The sequence below is a fragment of the Cynocephalus volans genome, chromosome 3 (assembly GCF_027409185.1).
Source record: "Cynocephalus volans isolate mCynVol1 chromosome 3, mCynVol1.pri, whole genome shotgun sequence".
Lineage (NCBI taxonomy): Eukaryota > Metazoa > Chordata > Mammalia > Dermoptera > Cynocephalidae > Cynocephalus > Cynocephalus volans.
Genome location: NC_084462.1, coordinates 152,290,322 through 152,310,201, shown reverse-complemented (window position 1 = coordinate 152,310,201; position 19,880 = coordinate 152,290,322). Strand labels below are relative to the sequence as shown.

The 19,880-nt window shown below is 40.4% G+C and overlaps 1 protein-coding gene across 7 annotated transcripts in view; it reads right to left on the bottom strand.

Moving 5' to 3' along the window:
* PCNX1 (pecanex 1) overlaps positions 1 to 16,247 on the bottom strand; it is a 175,343-nt gene extending 159,096 nt beyond the window's left edge. For 3 of the 7 annotated variants that reach the window (XM_063091563.1, XM_063091565.1, XM_063091564.1), the window contains exon 1: positions 15,775 to 16,247. In XM_063091563.1, coding sequence (XP_062947633.1) covers positions 15,775 to 15,927 — 153 coding nt within the window. In that variant the 5' untranslated portion in view covers positions 15,928 to 16,247. The remainder of the gene's footprint in view (positions 1 to 15,774) is intronic. The other 4 variants (XM_063091569.1, XM_063091566.1, XM_063091568.1 and 1 more) reach the window with 3 other exon arrangements.
* Between the last annotated feature and the right edge of the window lie 3,633 nt (positions 16,248 to 19,880).

Sequence of the window (19,880 nt, the reverse complement as noted above, 5' to 3'; positions counted from 1 at the left end):
ATGGTCAGACAATCCAATCACTTCTTCAAGGCTCCACCTTTCAATTACCATAAAAGGATCTCCCACCCTCTTAACAGTCACAGTGGGAGCTGCTTCTAATGCATAAAACCTAGGGAACACAATTCAAGCTTCAGTGAGTTTTGGGTGGACATAATTCAATCCGCTACATTACGCCCCTGGCCCTTCAAAACTCATGTCCTTTTCACATACAAATGCATTCATTTCATCTCTAAAGCCTTAACCTGTTTCAACTCAAGAGTCCAAAGTTCAAAGTCACTTTTGTGAAATCAATACAAGTTACCTACTTCCAAGATACAATGGTGAGACAAATATAGGGTACATGTTCCCACTCAAAAGGGAGAAATAGGCCAAAAGAAAGGAGAAACACATCCCAAACAAGTCCAAAACACAGCAGGGCAGGCATTAACTCTCAAAGCTGGCAAATCATGTACCTTGACTCCATGTTCGATGTCCTCTGCATGCTGGTGTGGGGGTTGGGTCCCCCAGTCCTTGGGTAGCTCTGCTCCTATGGCTTTCCTGGCGTCTTCTCCCAGGCTGGTGTTGCTCATTGGTAGCTCCACAGGTCTGGGATCACCATGGCAGTCCTGCTCTCACGGCTCCACTAGACAGATGGGATTTCTCTGCTGCAACTGCAACCCCATGTTTCCACTCAGCACTGCTCTAGCAAAGGTTGTATGTGGTGACTCCGCCCCTGTGACAGATCTCTTCCTGGGCCCCCAGACTCTTCCATACATCCATTGAAATTGGGGTAGAGGATCCAGGCATCCATAGCTCTGGCATTCTGTGAACCTGCAGATCTAATACCACATGGACTCCGACAAGACTTCAGGCTTGTATTTTCCAAAGCTGTGGGTCCAGCCACATCTGGGGTCAATTTAGCCATGGCTGGAGCAGCCAAAGCAGGCAGGGTGCTGGTTCTGGAAGCAGCTTCCCAAGGTGGTCCTGTGCATCAAGCTCATGCAGGGTTCCTCAAGCCTGTTCCCCAAGACCATTTTGTCTCCATAGGTCTCTGGGCCTGAAATGAAAGGGTTGGTCCCAGAGGTTTCTGCAATGCTTTCAGGGACTTTTCTCCCTTCTCTTGATAATCCCATTCTTTTGTGTAAACCTTCTTAGGACCACTGAATTTCCCTCTGAAAATGCTCTCTGCTTCTCTACCACAAGGCCAGGCTGCAAATTTTCCAAATCTTTACACTCTGCTTCCCTTTTAAATTCTGGCTTTATGGCATGCCTTTACCACCATAACTCAGCATAGGCTGTTGCAAGTAGCCATGCAGCTTCCTGAATGAATGCTTTGCTGCTTAGAAATTTCTTCCACCAGATACTCTGGTTCACAACTCCTAAGTTCGAACTTGCACAAATTCCTAGGGCATGGACACAATGCAGCTGAGTTCTTTGCCAGTTCATAACAAAGTTGATCTTTGCCCCAATTTCTGATAAACTCCTTATTTCTGAGACCTCCTCAGAAGTCCATATTTCTATCAGCATTCTGCTCACCACCACATAACCAGTCTCTAAAACATTCCAAACTTTCCCTTGTCTTTTTGTCTTCTTCCAAGTCCTCCAAACTCCTCCAATCTTTACCTAACACCCAGTTCCAAAGCCACTTCCACATTTTCAAGTATTATAAGCAACACCCCACTTCTCTGGTAACAATTTTCTGTATTAGTCCATTTTTGTGTTGCTATAACAGAATACCGGAAACTGGGTGATTTTTAAAGAAAAATGACATTTATTGCTTATAGTTTCTGAGGCTAGGAAGTCCAAAGTCCATCTGGTGGTGGTGACAGTGACTGAGGGATCTCATATTGCAAGATGGTAGAAGCAGAGAGAGCAGAGAGAGAGACAGACTCTCTTCTTCTTTTAAAGCCCTCAGAACCATGCCCCTAACTGCCATTTTTAATCCATTCACTACTGCATGGTCATACAATCCAATCACCTCTTCAAGGCTCCATCTTTCAATTACCATAATAGGATTTCCCACCCCCTTAACAGTCACAGTGGGGACTAAGTTTTTAATACATAAAACTTCGGGAACACAATTCAAGCTTCAGTGAGTTTTGGGGGGACATAATTCAATCCACTACACCTGGGGAAATCTGAATATGGACTAGATGTTAGATATTACAGAATTATCAATTATCTTCAATGTGATAAGAGTATTATAATTATGCAGAAGAGGAAGCATGAAGCACTTAGAGGTGAAGTGTCATAATGTTTGCAACATACTTTCAACTGAGTCAGATACATGTGTTTGAGTGTGTGTGTACAGTTAGGTATCATGCATCTGTATGGAGTTGAAGCAGATATGATTTTACAAAAAAGCTCCTAATTATGGAATCTAGGTGGAGATATGGGCAATCACATACTATTCTTTCAACTTGTTCATCTGAAAATCTTCATACTAAAAACTGGAAAAATAAAATTACTTTAGGCATATTCTTCAATAGCACATTCTGTATGCTTTAACACTGCAGTAGTGTAAGGACTAAAAAAAGTTGCCTTTTGGATAATACAGTATAATTTTTTTAGATTAGCCATATTTATTCTTAAAAATATCTTCCATACCAGCCAGCCACCAAAAAAAAAAAAAAAAAAAAAAAAAAAATCTTTGAATTTCACCACTAAAATGCAAAAACCACACACACACACACACAAAAAAACCCTCTTTACTCCCTTACCAAGTTCATTTTGTTTATTTCAAGACAGTGTGTAATGCTTACAGAAATCACATGTAATGTATATTTGTGGCATGAATAAAATAATACTGCTGAGTGCAAATGATAATTGGTTTATCTGACTTTTCTTAACTGTTTGTTTTTACATCCTTTCTTTTAACTATTCCAGATACTTACCAGGAATAGCAATATTATGAACATAAATAATATTATCAGAAGTTAAAAAATAACTTACTGAGAAACTCTTAACATGTTGTATGTACAACAACAAAATATTCGATAGCAGAACAAAACCTTACATCCAAGAACATTTATTCTTTTAATAAAAATCTTAACATGTTGGATGCACAACAACAAAACACTTGATAGCAGAGCAAAATACTACATCCAAGAACATCTATTCTTTTAATAAACAATCTTTTCCTCAGAAAAAAGATTCATTTGCCTGGTAAGAAGATTGTGGAAACACTGTTCCAGTACAAATAACAAACCTTATGAAGGTCCCACCATAAGGCCTACCACAGTGCCCAGTACACAGTAAATGTTTTGAATGTACGAATTACCCTCTGCATAAAGCATTCTAAGAAATAATTACATCCTCCAATTCTTGAACACTTTATGACACACAAGGGATTAGTCATATTCTACCCTGTAATATGGCTGTGTACTTGTCTCATCGCTAACTTATAAATTAGGAAAAACAGCATGATACAATATACTAGAGACAGGTACCCATTCTGCGTGAATAAAGTCTAAAGTCTTTTTCATCTTAAAATTATTTCATTTTATATAATTCTTCATATGTAAAATATCTCAATTTTAAAATAGCTTAATACAAGTTAGCAGTCAATGCACAGTTCAAAAATATTCAGAATATTCTCCGTTTGTCCATCTAAAATGTATTTATCATAAATGAAAAAACCTTTTACTCACTTTTCTTATAAGACATACTTGATAAATTGTAATAAATTGTATAATTCCTCAAAGAATAGAATCTCAGCATGCGCAAGGAAAACAGTAAGAAAATCATATTAAAGATGATGATACTGGGCCGACCCCGTGGCTCACTCGGGAGAGTGTGGCATTCCAGCGCCAAGGCCACAGGTTCGCATCCTATATAGGGATGGCCGGTGCGCTCACTGGCTGAGCGCGGTACGGGCGACACCAAGCCAAGGGTTACAATCCCCTTATTGGTCACAAAAAAAAAAAAAAAAGATAATACTAAATGCAACACAATATCCTGGATTGGATCCTGAAGCAGAAAGAGGACAACTGGTGACATCCAAATAAAGTCTGTAGTTTTAGTTTGTTAATAGTACCATACCAATGTTAATTTCTTAACTGTGATAAATAAAATCTAAAATTATATCAAAATGTAAAGTTTCAAACATGATAACCATGGTGGTTAGGCCTATTTAGTTTACATCTAGACAACACTCACTCAAACAAGGAGTGAGGAGGATAAGAGAAAAAAAAAAAATAGCCAGATACGTGAGTCAAGCTTCTCAAATTTGTGACTAATCTTCCTGTATATTCTCAGGGTAGTTGGCACTCAGGGTTCTATTTGGTTTGTACAAAGCTCTACAGAACAGGACTTTTTTTTCCCCCTTAAAACCTCAAAAGGAAATGGCTTTTTTTTAAATCTCCACTCGGAAAGGCTTGCTTTTCCCTAGGTTTTGTTTTCTTATTATAACACAAAGCAACAGAGACTAGTACCACGGTGCACATTATAAAAGATGCAACCATTCAGGTTCCAATGATAAAGAAAGAACTCTGAATTGTTTTATAATTCTACCAAAGAAAGTATCTAATCAATTTTTGCGGGTATAGGCAGAAGAACCAGAGGAATCAGAATCAGTAGCTACTTATTTCACTGTGATATGGTAAAGTCAATCTATGAGAATACGCTAAAGAAGTCTACAGTCGTAAAGTCTGTAGAACGTTTGTTGTAATATTCTCTTTTCCATACCATTATCAGTTTGCTATTCTACTGTTACTACTCCCAGGTGTTCCAGCCTACCTACCAAATAAGTCTTACTCTGCCCAGCTATGGTCAGAGACACAACACAGGAAAACCATTTGATTTAAGTCAGATTACGTAACAGAGGGATGCAATCAATCTCCTCTCAAAGAAACTACTTATCAGCTGCCTACTATGAAAACTGTCTTAGTAAAAGGAATAGGAAAAACCAGATCAAAGCTGTTATTGTGATACATGTTAGTACAGTAAACATCCCTAGTTTGGACTAAGAAAAGTCTGAATTAAAAAGTACTTTAAGAGAAATTCTGCCTGTTATCAAAGACAAAATATTAATGAAATGGTTTTACTCAACATTCCTTTGAATAAGAAATCTGCAACAATAACACCCTGTTTGTATTGGAGTGGAAAGACAAATAAATACTCTTAATAATGCTGATGGAAATTTAAATTAGCACTACCGTTCTGAATGTCAATTTGGCATTTCTGACCATTCTCTTTTAAAAATACTCTTTCCTTGGTTCTGTTTCTCTCTTCATTCTCCTACCTTTCTGATCTTTTTAAATGTTGTTGTGCCTCAGAGTTCAGTCCAAGGCCATTTTCTTTTTAATGAGTTAAATAAGACATCTTCAAAAAGTTCATGGAAGATTCATGTTATCTTTTAATTCCATTCTTCGACAAACTTTCTGAAGTACCCTCCTATATTCTCCCCAGAAGAGATTATCTATATGCTAATAACTTCCAAGTAAATTTTACCCCAAATTTCTCTCCTGAATATTCCTCTCCAATGCTCTGAACTCACATTCTCCAATCTCAAAAGTACCCTCAAAATTGCTCAGCAATCCTACCATCCCTTGATGCTCAGTTCACTTTACAACTCACCCAAAAGTAAGGGTTGTATTTCACATTTTGGGAATCTTCCTCAAACCTTGAATATCCTCCTCATCTCCTCCCTCGCTCTCAACAGAAAACACTTGCTCTGTATTTCAAGGAGATTACATAAATCATAAAAGTTCAACTTCAATTTTTACTACCAACTTTATCCTTTCCTCCATCAGCATTTATCCTTACCTCCTCTTTCTTCTTTTCTGAGGATGGTCCTTTACTACCTGTGCTCTCTAGACCACAATCGTATTTTTGCCTTCTCAGGAACCTTGTGTTATTTATTATCTCTCAATTTCTCATTCTCTCACACATATTCCCTCTCAATATAAAGATTCACTAAATGTTTGTAAAATGAATGATTATTTATCAAAGGGAAATATGCATATCTTTTAATCCAACAAGTCTATTTCTAAGAATATATACAAAAGACTAGCACAAAGATTTAACAACTACAAGAATATTCACCCTAGTGTTTTCAAATAGCTAAAAACTGGAAACAATCTACATAACCAGTAACAGGAAAATGAATAGATACACTGTAACACATCCATACTATCTGTCTACTACAGAGCTATTAAAAAGTCACTTTTTTTCCCCACATGGAAACATTCACAATTTATAGTCAAGCTCAAATAGGCTTCAAAACAATACAAATTCTATTCGCTCATTTTTGTAAGCGAAGAATTATAAGTATTTGTAGCTCCAAATACATTTTGGTTACTAAAATGTTCAGCAGACTGAAGTGAAGAGATTACCAATGGTTTTTACTTTTTTCTTTTTACTTATCTTTAATTTTTGATTTAGCCAAATAAATCAGAACAGTAGAATGAAAAGATTGTACTGTATTGACAAAACAAAAAAAGGCCTAAATATTGAGCAAATAAAAGTACAGTATTAAAAACTACTAAAATTGAAATGAGATGAAGTACGCAATTATTAATTTATTTTAAGTCAAAACATGGTCTCATTTGAACAGAAAAAAAGATTTTTGGTATTCAATAGTTTTCCAATGTCTCCGAGTTCTGATAAAACTTACCCTCATATTGCAAGTGACACCTTTAATACATAAGAGCCAAAAACTAGAAAGAGCCTAGGTCCTCATAAACAAGAGAATGGATAAAGATGAATAAACTATAGTATATTCACACAAAAGAATACAAGTCAGCAATAAAAAGGAACAAGCTACTGATATACACAACACCACAGATGAATCTTAAACACATTATGCTGAATGAAAAAGGTTTACACAAAGAATATACTACATGATTCCACTTATAGGAAGTTCTGGAACAGGATAATCTACGGTGAAAAAAATCAGAACAAAGATCAGAAGACTGACTGGGAAGGGCAAGCAGAAACTAACTAGGGTAATGCTGATATTCTACAACGTGACAGGTTTGCACTACACAGGTGTATGCATTTATCAAAACTCATCAAATGCACCACTCAAGATTCGTGCCTTTAGAAAGCTAATGGTGTGCCTGCTTCAGGTGTTTAGGGATGATGTGAACTGATGTCTTTACATGCATCCCCCTTAAAAAGGGTGGACAGACAGGGGGAATACATACACGGAGACATGTAATAAAAACAAAATTGTAGAATCCAGGTGGTGCATACAATTTTTCCAGCTTTTCTACATGTCTGACAATTATCATAATAAAATGTTACAAAATTTAACTCTCAGTAAAGTCAACTAGAGAAAGCAAACTACCTGGTTAAACCTGAGTATTCGAAGGCTGGAAGAGAAATAGAAACTTTCCTAGTTTTTTAATTGCCAAAATGACTTTATGACTTGAAGTAATTTCTCAAATGTTATCTAACAAAAGACAGTGGAACATTTTAGAAATCAATTGTTATTTTTATAATTCACAAGCTTTCTACAACTTGACAAATATGGCTGCTTTCTTGGAGACTTCATTTGTAGACCATCTTTGGACAGTGTACCCTTAATTTACTTTAGATGATATAATAGAGAGAGAAGAGCTATATCTGTGCCATAACCATTTACAGCATCCTCTCTTACCTGAGGTTTTGCTTTCCACAGTTTCAATTACTCACAGTCAACCATGGTCCAAAAATATTAAATGGAATAGTCCAGGAACGAACTATTGATAAATTTTAAATTGCGCGCCATTCTGAGTAGCATGATAAAAATCTCGCACTGTCCTGCCCGGGACATGACTCATCCTTTGTGCAGCATATCCATGCTGTATACACCACCTGCTGGTTAGTCATTGAGATCGTTAGCTCCTGACATCCAACCATTGACACTGTCATTGCTAGATGATCCAGGATCACCAAAGCAGATGATGCTCCTTTTGACATAACATCAGAAGGTCAATAGTAGCCTGACACTATGTCACACTGCCTATGTCATACACCTCACTTCAACTCATCACTTAGGCACTTTATCATCTCACATTACAAGGAGAAAAGTGAGTACAGTAAGATATTTTGATAGAGACCACATTCACATAACCTTTATTACAGCATATTGTTATAATCCTTCCATTTTATTATTATTGTTGTTAATTTCCTACTGCACCTAATTTATAAATTAAACTTTATCGTAGGTATATACAGGAAAAAGCATAAGTGTCTTCAGACATCCGCTTGGGGTGCTGAAACATATCCTTAGATGAGGGGGGACTATTGTATCAAAATAATTACATTCACCTTGACACTAAACAATGAAAATATTGGTAAGGCACAGGATAAGCTTTTCCTAAAGGACAAAGAAAATATTCTAATACTAAATAATCACGTTTAATTGCTAACTTGTAGTACAACTTTTCTAGCTTACTTAAAACAATATAAATTTTAAAATATGAGAATTCCTATTTTAGTCATCTTAACTAAATCTTATTTACAATCATCTTTAAAATATTTTTAAATCTTTGGGAATGAAAATGACCTGAGAGTCTCAGAAAATAATAGTGAAAGTAACCAGGAAGAAAAAGATGAAACCTTCATAAATTTTATATGATTTATTTAGTCTCTAAATACAATCTCTCCATATATTTATATAGTTTATATTACTGTATATGTGTGTTTATATATGTACATATAACTGCACAGAGTTGTATACACGGAAAACCATACATGCTACACTTAGTGATTTAAGGTTTTTTCAAGAATCATTCTGTATTTGATTTTTCAGTAATTCTGCATTCGATTTTTGTCTTGCACACTGACATTGAACCTAAACGCCTAAAGATGTGACTCCACCACATAATACAGCCTACCACAACACTCCCTCCACCCCCAACTATTCCATATCAGTTGATAAATCTAAAGTAGGTTCACATATATAATAAAAAATTCATTCAAAAAGTATTTATTTAGAACCTAATATGAGCCAAGCAGGAAAGCTGACACAGGATACACACTATTGAATAAATCAGACGTGGCCCCTGCCCTAATGAAACTTGAAAGGTATTGAGAGCGGGGGGGATGTTAAAGAGAGCAAACAAGGAAACAGATATAAATATATGTTTGTGATAAGCAATATGGAAGAACATTACAGAATGGAATGATGGAAAAAAGAGAGAGAACCTGTTCATGGTTATCAGGTTAGGCCTCTGAGAGGAGAAGCTACTGAAGCCCAGTCGTAAAGAACAAGCAGCAGCCAGCCTCGCAAAGAGCAAGCGGGAAGAGTATCCTTTCAGAAGACAATGCATGTGCAAAGGCCCCGCAGGAAGAACAAGTTCAGTAGGTTGAAGTAACAGAAACGAGGCCAGTGTAACTACAGCACACTGGAAAACTGCACAAACTGTGAACCAAGGCAGAATTGGCTTTGGTGAGGACTTGGTAAGGATGCTGGATTGTATTAAGTACAAAAAAAAAAAAATCACTGAAGGATATTAAAATGAGAAGTGACACAAACAGATTTATCTCTTACTTTGTGAAGGAAGAGTTGTAAAGGGGCAAGAATAGCAATGAGACTCATAAGGAGGCTAAGGTAGTAGGACAGACAAAGGAAGTGCAACGGAAAGTCTGAGATATCCTGACAATAGAATTAATGATTTACTCATAAAGCAAGGGAAGGGGGATGGTATGAGAAATTAGGTACAAGACAGTGCCATTAACTAAGATAACAGAGTGAGAAAAAAGTTTTGCGGAGGTGGTGGGGTATAGGGGTTTAGCAGGGAACTCAGAATGCTTTTAGACAGGGAACCTTTGAGATGCCTGTGAGACAGACAAGAAGATATGTTGAGGGGCAGCTGTTTCTAAATCACAGACTGCGAGTTAGGGGCATTTTGCTCAAGTTCTTCAAACTTACCTAGAGTGTCTATAAATCACAAGTTAATGGGCTACACGCCACATATACTGAATCAGAATGGGTTTGCACATGTGTACATTTTTAACATTGTCAAGTGATTCTGATGTCAACTAGAGTTTGAGAACCACTTATGTAAATAGATTTTAATGTTCTGCTTCATCACCTAGAGATACAACTCTTCATACAAGAAAACAATATGTTGAGAAATATGTTACAATAATGGCTTGACTTAATAAATCCAGAGCTATCTAATCTCCTCAGTCATACAGCATTATAGAGAAACACTGTTCTAATTAGCCACTTTCAAAAGATGTTTATTGAAGACCATTCTGAAGGTGAATAATTTCTTCTATTTCATAAATATTTTCTTGCAAAGTACCCATGAAATATCTCACAAATGAGTAAATCAAAGTTTAGAAAGGTGAAGAGTCTCTCATAAAGGACACAATCAATAACAAAGCCAAGATTGAAAAATCAAGACAACACCAATTCTAGTCTGCTTTCCACCAAACAAAACTACCACCTGTCTCCAAAAAGCTCACCATCTATGACATGTCATGTAAAAAATAATTATAACAAGATAAAAGGGGGTGAGTGCCTTACAGAAACAGAAAGGACAATCAGAGTTAAGATGGAAAAATTTCTTCTTGATTTTCACTACTTAAAAGTTTTACAATTGCAGAAACTATAAAGTCTGTCTTTCAAGGTATCCTCAAGAGCTCCTAATAGACAGCAAAAGTGTTTGAATCCTATACAAAAAGTCCCAAGACTTTCTAACTCAATGTACAACTTCTCCACAGACTTATAGGCTCTTTTTTTTGGGGGGGGGGGGCAGGGGAAGAAGCAGCCTCTACAGTGGCTTTGGCTTCAAAAAGGCCTACATAGGCATCCAGATTGGAAAAGAAGAAGTCAAACTGTCCCTGTTTGCAGATGACATGATCCTATATATCGAACAGCCTAAAGCCTCCACAAAAAAAACTCTTGGAGTTGATAAATGATTTCAGCACAGTAGCAGGATACAAAATCAACACACAAAAATCAGTAGCATTTCTTTTCTCCAATAGTGAACATGCAGAAAGAGAAATCAGGAAAGCCTGCCCATTTACAATAGCCACCAAAAAAATAAAATACTTAGGAGTTGAATTAACCAAGGATATGAAAAATCTCTATAATGAGAACTACAAACCACTGCTGAGAGAAATTAGAGAGGATACAAGAAGATGGAAAGATATCCCATGCTCTTGGATTGGAAGAATCAACATAGTGAAAATGTCCATACTACCCAAAGTGATATACAAATTCAATGCAATCCCCATCAAAATTCCAATGACATTTTTCTCAGAAATGGAAAGAACTATCCACACATTTATATGGAATAATAAAAGACCACGCATAGCCAAAGCAATGCTGAGTAAAAAAAATAAAGCTGGAGGCATAACACTACCCGACTTGAAGCTATACTACAAAGCTATAATAACCAAAACAGTATGGTACTGGCATAAAAACAGACACATCAATCAATGGAATAGAATAGAGAATCCAGAAATCAACCCACACACTTACTGCCATCTGATCTTTGACAAAGGCACCAAGCCTATTCACTGGGGAAGGGACTGCCTCTTCAGCAAATGATGCTCGGATAACTGGATATCCATATGCAGGAGAATGAAACTAGACCCATACCTCTCACCATATACTAAAATCAACTCAAAATGGATTAAGGATTTAAATATACACCCTGAAACAATAAAACTTCTTAAAGAAAACATAGGAGAAACACTTCAGGATATAGGACTGGACACAGACTTCATGAATACAACCCCAAAAGTACGGGCAACCAAAGGAAAAATAAACAAATGGGATTATATCAAACTAAAAAGCTTCTGCACAGCAAAAGAAACAATTAACAGAGCTAAAAGACATCTAACAGAGTGGGAGAAAATATTTGCATAATATACATCTGACAAAGGATTAATATCCAGAATATATAAGGAACTCAAACAACTTTACAAGAAAAAAACAAGCAACCCAATTAAAAAATGGGCAAAAGAGCTAAGTAGGCATTTCTCTAAGGAAGATATACAAATGGCCAACAGATATATGAAAAAATGCTCAACATCACTCAGCATCCGGGAAATGCAAATCAAAACTACACTGAGATACCATCTCACTCCAGTTAGGATGGCTAAAATCCAAAAGATACTGAATGATAAATGCTGGCGAGGGTGCGGAGAAAAAGGAACTCTCATACATTGTTGGTGGGACTGTAAAATGGTGCAGCCTCTATGGAAAATGGTATGGAGGTTCCTCAAACAATTGCAGATAGATCTACCATATGACCCAGCTATCCCACTGCTGGGAATATACCCAGAGGAATGGAAATCATCAAGTCGAAGGTATACCTGTTCCCCAATGTTCATCGCAGCACTCTTTACAATAGCCAAGAGTTGGAACCAGCCCAAATGTCCATCATCGGATGAGTGGATAAAGAAAATGTGGTATATCTACACAATGGAATACTACTCAGCTATAAAAACGAATGAAATATTGCCATTTGCAACAACATGGATGGACCTTGAGAGAATTATATTAAGTGAAACAAGTCAGGCACAGAAAGAGAAATACCACATGTTCTCACTTATTGGTAGGAGCCAAAAATAAATAAATAAATTCACTCACACACACACACACACACACACACACACACACACACACACACACACACACACACACACACACACACACACACACACACACACACACACACACACAGAAAATGGGGGGGGAAGAAGATATAACAACTACAATTCCTTGAAGTTGATACGACAAGCAAACAGAAAGGACATTGTTGGGTGGGAGGGAGGGGAGGGAGGTTTCGGTGATGGGCCACAATAATCAACCACAATGTATATCGACAAAATAAAAATTTTAAAAAAAGAAAAAAAAAAAGCCCTACATAAATCCCAGCTCACCTCGCCTATCTGCCTAAGGCCACAAAACAAGGCTAAGCCTCACGAGGACTCTGGGTTTGGGATAAAGAACACATAATAAATAGTTATTGCCACTTGTAATTACTTTTGGAAGAAAATACAAATACTAACCTACAGCTGTCAGAGATTTTAATACAGAATGCTGGATTTGCTTTATTTTAGATATATACTTCAAATTATCTACCTCAATACTACAGTACTAGGATGTTTCCTAAAATGTTTACAAATCCTCTTTGCTGACCACCCCTAGACTAGGATCCATTCACTGACAATAAGCTCTGGGTCGCTCTTTACTTACCCTGTCATAACAGTTCTAATGCTGTAATTGTTCATTATCCCCAGGCTAGACTTAAGTTCCTTGAAGGCAGAAGCTGTGTCTTGTTCATTTCTAATTATTCATTTAATATCTGAGAACTTACCATGAACTTGGCACTGATCTAAGTCTGGCCCTCTTAGAGCATATACTCTAGTGAGATAAAAAGACAATAAACAAATATTTTACATATATATATATATCAGTTAGTGATAAGTACTATCAAAAAGAAAGTAGGAAGGCTACAGAGTGTTGTAAGGGCTGGGGAAGTCGCTATTTTACACAGAGATCAGGGAAAGCCTCATGTATACCAGAAACCTGAAATAAGTGGAGCAAGCCACAGAGATATCTGGAGGGGAGGAGTCACCCAGACAGAGGAGGAGAGCAATTGCAAAGGCCCTGAGGCAGGAACATCCTTGTGGTGTGGGAAGAATAGTAAGAAAGAAAAGTGTGTGTGGTTGCAAAAGTGTGTGTGGTTGCGGGAGAGGGTAGGCTCTGAGAGTCAAAAAGTGACATGATCTGAAAGAATCACTCAGACTTCTGTATGGAGAGTACAGAATAAAGAACAGAAGCAGTGAGCCTCATTGGAACACTGCAATAATCCAGGCGACAATGGTGGCTTGAACCAAGGGAGTAATAGATGGTGATGATTAGCTGGATTCTAGTTAGGTTTTGAAGAAAGAACCCACAAGATTTGCTAACAGACTGGAAGTGAAGAAAAAGAAAGAGAAGAATCGAAGGAGAGCTTTTTAAAGGGTTGGGAAGAGTGGAGTTGCCATTAATTGAGATGAGAAAATCGGAGAAGCAATTTTATTTTATTGAAATCTCAGAACCCAATAAAGTGTCTAGGACATAGTAGACACTCAAATATTTGAGAATTAAACTGAATAAACTCCCAAAATGAAGCAGGTAAACTCAATGTATTGGTTTCCCTTTGCTCTAATACTCCTTTAGTAATGTTTGCTCATTAAACAAAGAGACTTAAACAAGATGACACAGTTAATTGCAGGTGCTAACAAAGAAACCTTATACTAGGACACAGCAACTAATCCTTAAATCTCAAGAATCATTTTCAGTTTTAGATTTACGATTCTCCTGCATATAAGAGAAATCTGCTATAAAAGGTCTGTGACAGCCTGAGGATTCTTGCACTCAAAATAATTAACCTGTTCATGAATGATGTCATATTCCTGGAAGGTCCAGTAGTGCAAACAGAACTCTCTAGGCCAGAATTAATCGAAAATTATAACACTTCACGCTAAATTTTCGGAGTGCAACAAGACTGAACAAGTCCTCTAATAAAATAAGCCGTAAGCCATCAACGTTTCTTAAAAATGGCTTTTCTACCACAAACAATAAGTCCCTTCAAAACAATTTCAATGAAAAATTAGAATCTACTTGAGAATGTGAAATTTAGCACACCATCCCCCAAGCGGGCACTTTTCCTGCCGATTACTGAAACTGAGCTTCACTTAGGGAAGATTAGGTATCCTCACCTTTGGCACTTCTCATAGTCGTATTCCCAGATTTTCTAACACAGCATCCTCACTGGTCTAGCTCCAACGAAGCTAGCAAAAACGTATCAAAGGAATTTTCCTAAAATAAAAACCTGTCCTGTCCTTCCTTCCGTTTACTTTAAAAATGTCACTGAAGCTTTGAGTATCTAATGCCCCACCCTAATAATCTAATGTGCTTTTTAAAAAATGTGCTTAACAAGTTTCAGTGAAAATATCGCTTAAAAACATACATCATTCAAGGATGATCATACTGAATTCAGCAACAGGCAGTACTTTCCTTCCTCCTATCAAAGGCCTTGAACCAACCCAAACAAATCTGCTGAAATGCCAGCCAGATTCCCCGTACCTCCCCCGCCCCCTCCCCCTCAAAGCGGGCCTGGAAACGCCAGAGCCGCCGACTACGAAGCTGAACAGAAAAGAACCAGCGGTCAGCAAAACAATGACTTTTCCAGGCACAACGGTCGAAAGCCAGGTTTTCAGCCACCACCTAGAAGCGGGCAAGAACCCGGACGACGCACGAAGACGCCCTCAACAGAGCGGCACACACGCTCGCCCCGCTCCAAAGGCCCCGCGCGCGGATCCGAGGCGACCCGGAGGAGGATTCTCCCCGGAGTCGAGGAGCGAGAAGCGCGCCGGGTGAAGGGAATGCCCGAGGGTGCCCAGGAGCCCGGGGAACTCGCGCAAACCCGCGAGCGAGCCCGGGGTGATGCGGCGTCCCCTAAAGGGGCAACACGCTCAGCGCCTCCTTCACGCCGCTGAGGCAGGGAGTCCCAGCGGGGATGCGCCCACCCGGTGGAAAGGCTGGAGAGGCTACGGGTTAGGGACCCCCCGAGAAGGGGCCTAGGAGGCTCCTAATTCCCAGTGAACGGGTTAGGGGGCGGGCGCGGGAGGTGCGGGCTGCTGCTGACTCGTTTCTCGTGTCATCGCTGCAACAGGGGAAACCCTAAAGAGGGAGGCGAGTGTGAAGGAGGGGTGGGGGAGGGGAGCCGCGTGCCGAGCGGGGCTGCGGTCCCCGAGGGGGCGAGGGCGCAACCCCAGCGCGGGGCCGGGGAGGCGCTGCCCCGCCAGCCCGAAGGGGGAAGGAGCCACCCTGCTCCCCACCCCCACACTCACCATGTAGAGGGTGAAGGGCAGGCCGAGCAGAAAGAGCCACAGGTAGAGGTGCAGTGCGTTCACGAAGGTGGCCTGGTGCGGGTCGTAGTACCAGCCCCCGCTGAGCGCGGCCCACACCCCCTGCCGGAGGATCTGCAGCGTCTGCGACCCCATCCCCACCCGGGGCCGTCGCCGCCGCCGCCGCCGCCGCCGTCCCCGCCCCGGCCCCAGCTCGGCCTCGGTCGCCGGAGCCTGCAGCTGCCGGGTCTATCCCCCTCCGGAGCTCCGGGAGAGCGGGCCAGCGCCTCGGCGGTCGCTAGTACTGCTGCAGGAGGAGGAGGCAGCGAACGAGGAGGAGGAGACCCAGGAGGAGGCGGCGGCGAGCGGCGGGGCGGAGGACCGCGAAGAGGAGGAGGAGACCGGCCTCCACAGCGCCGCCGCCATCTTGTCTCCTAACACCCGGAGCCGGAGCCAGGTCCCCGCCGCCCGCGGCTCGCCAGCGCCGCCGCCGCCGCGACCCCCGCCGGCCGCCAGCCCTGGGCCCGGCGGAGACGGAGGCCTGGCACCCGGGAGCGACGGGGAAGAGGCCGCGCCCCCTCCAGCTCCTCCTCTCCTCTCCCTCCGCCCCGCGAGCCGCCTCCCCGCGGGTGCGCGCAGCGCCTCGGCCGCCACGGGCGCCTCCTGCCGGCGCCCGGGAGAAGCGCGTGGACGCGCCCCGGAGCCCGGGCCTGTAGGGGCTGCCGGGGCTGCCGGGACAGCGGCAGCGGCAGGGGCTCTAGTAGACCGCTTCCCGCACCTGGTAGACAAACCTACCAAGTTCATTTACAAATCCCTAAATGGGTTCTTTCTGACTCCAAAGTCAATAGACCTTGTCTTCAGAAAAGCATCTGGGCTGACGTTTATGATGTTTATGAAAGACCTGGAACAACTTACTAAAGACAATTGAAGCTAATATCTGAGATACTCACTAAAGGCCTGGAAGAGTTAGGGAAGGCTGATGACAGTGTTGAAAAGTCATAAACGCACCCAATTTGAACAAGAACTGTGTTGGCCCTTGGAGCGGGCTGGAGGCACTTGGGTGAGAAAAATAGCCACATCCGGGACTGGGAGGATATACTATTTCCAAAGGTAAGTAATAGGAGTTGCAAGAGATAACAAAAGTGTGGGGTGAACAGATTATCATTTGCACATGGTGATTTTATTTTTTAATGTGCTATAACCAGTATCCATTTTATCAATGGGCCAATCTTAACAGAATTGGAAGATTAAATGTGATTCCACTCCAAGTTACGATAGTGTATTAGACTTCCCTTTTTACAGCTGTGAAAACTGGGAATCATTCTTGGATGGGTGTAATGTTTATAAGGTATGTCTGATCTCATTAAATGAACTTTTTTAAAGTTTGAGTTTATTGTAAACAATAACCAATAAAAGTACGCTATATTCCCCGATTAAAGTTGCTAAAATTAATGAGGGAAACAAGAGAGCCTAAAGAAACTGGTGACATTTTAGAAAGAGTAATGAAAAACCTTTGCAATACCTACCAGTGCCATATCACTTTATGGTTGTTCACACATGGTCACACCCGTTTCATTTGACCTTCACCACACTCCTGTGAGAGCAGCCTGGAGGCTATCATTATTTTATGGATGAGGAAATCTAAGCTCAAAGAACTAAGTGATTGCTCAAGTTCTCATAAGTAATAAGCGCTTGAGAACTCTGAAACCAGCAGTCATCCTAACCACATGGACTGAATTTTGGAGGTTTATTTCTCAGCGCTCTCCACCTTATCCATTCAGGTTAGAGTTTGAACAGATTATTAACTTCCCCAGCAGCTTCTGATTACGTGTGGTCTGCTTAAATGGATGACCAGTTGTTCTCAAAGTGTAGATGGAGAACCAGCTTGTGTCAACATCACCTGAGAACTTGTTAGAAATGCAAATTCTCAGGCACTACTCCAGACAAACTGTGGGGGCTAGGACCCAGCAATCTGTTTTAACAAGCCCTCCAGAGGATTCTAATATACCTTAAAGGTTGAAGCTACCACTGTTGAACACCATCCCCAGCCTTGATTTGCTTATTTCCTTATAACCCACAAAGCATTGAGTTCCAACAATATACCTTGAAATTGAGAGATGTGGATGAACACTTGCCAAAATATGCTTTTAAATATATTAGTATATCTAAAAGCAAAACTATAATTAAATAATTCAATTTTACAATTAAAATAGTGGCTTTGAAGCTCGGTCATAGACATAAGGTATTGTCAAGTTGTCATTTGTTACTTCTAAAGAAGACAGGAAAGCTTTCTGAGGAGGTTTGGGAAGTGATCCCAAGCTTTCCAACACAAAGATAGATGTAAAAAAGGGTAAAATTCCAATACCACATCAGTTTCCACACCAGCAAATACCTGCTGTGTTTTAATACAGAAGGATTAGCTGTAATAAGGGTGAGGTGGACAGGGAGAAACGGAGACTAGAACTAGATACATCGATGGAATTGAAGGCAGACCCAGCTGGCATGACGAACGTTTAGCCAGAAGGCAGTATCTGGATGATATGGAACAGGCCGCAGGCCAGGAAGGAAAGCAGGCGGCAGCAGGCTGGTTCAACACAGCAAATGGGAGCGTTGTAAACCAATGGATGGCTGGAACACAGCCTCGGGAAATCCAGAAGCAGTCAAAAATTGGGAAATCATGAGAAGCATTGAGAAAATGTATTACTTGTAGCAAGACCCCAGGCTCAATGTCAGGGTCTTCTGGGTCTGGACTCCAGCCCTATGGGGAACTGATGAAAACAAATAGAATTCAGGTCCTTGAGCTTGGATATCTTTCAGCTCTGGATTGGTCAGAGTATTTTAGATAAATGCTAATTAACGGATAGGGAGTCAGCAGTTGAAAGAATCCAATGAAAAGGCTGACCTTTCCAAATGACTGACTCAGTCATGGGGGTTTGGGGGTGGATTCTTTAGTGCTTTTGATCTGTAGCTTTCAAAATGTTTATAAATGCTGCCACAACAAGCTCCCTATGTTATAAACAGGAAGCCAAGGTACAAAGAGGTTACATGGTTTGCCCATGGTAACACACTCTATCATACCAATAAAATATGAGAGCAGAACAAAAGTTAAGGGATCTAATTTGCTAAGTGTTAACCCTCTTAGCCATGCATAAAAGCCATTAATAATGTTACATTTAGCATGCCCAAGTTAGTAGCCGTGACATACTGCCAAACCACGACCTGACATTTGCTCATCTTTCAGCTAATCCTGTTAAAATTATATTTCCTGACTAGCTCATAGGCCCCTTGAGGACTGGGAATGCTTGACAGCAGATGCTCTCTCCTGCCTGAAAGGGACAAAGCTGAGTGTGCAAAACCTTCTAATAACCCCACCCAACCTCACCTTGGAGCAGAAACATACAAACTACAGCTCTGGTCAGTTTATGTGGCAGCAGTGATCTACTTTAGCCATTGTGGCCCACATATCCTGCCATCAGCCCAAATGCAGCAAGTATCCATGTCTTCCCCCAGACCAGCCCCTCTTCTTTCTCTTAGTGAAATCAACATTTTCCAACTCGCTCAGACTTGGAACCTCATATACCCTCCCCTATGGTCTAGTCTCCTATACTCTTCCTCTTCTCAACCATTCCTTTATGTTGCCAGATCAACCATCTTGGTAGATGGTTGATGGTTGGTACCCAGTGACCTCCTATTGCCACCAGTCTCTCCCCTTCAAAACTATTCTGCCTTCCACCAACAAATTAATTTCCCTAATCCACTTTTCTTAAAAGTCTTTAATTCCCTTCAATTGCCTACAGGACTAAAGGCATACTCCTTAGCTGGGCATTCAAGGTCCTCCACAACCTGAATCACTATTTTCTCTAACTTAACTGCCACTCCTCCCCAGCATAAACCCTTTTTATTGGTGAATATCAACCTATTTATTTATTTATCAGTTCACCCATTTATTAATTTCTGCCTCTGTGCTCTTACTGACACCATGTGTCTTACCTAGAAAACCTTATTCCTCCACCAGCCTACTGAAATCCACTGACTACAAAGGCATTCATCTATTTTTTCAACAGCCTAGAATGTTGTTCCCCTCATTTAGTCCTTAATTGTGTGATACT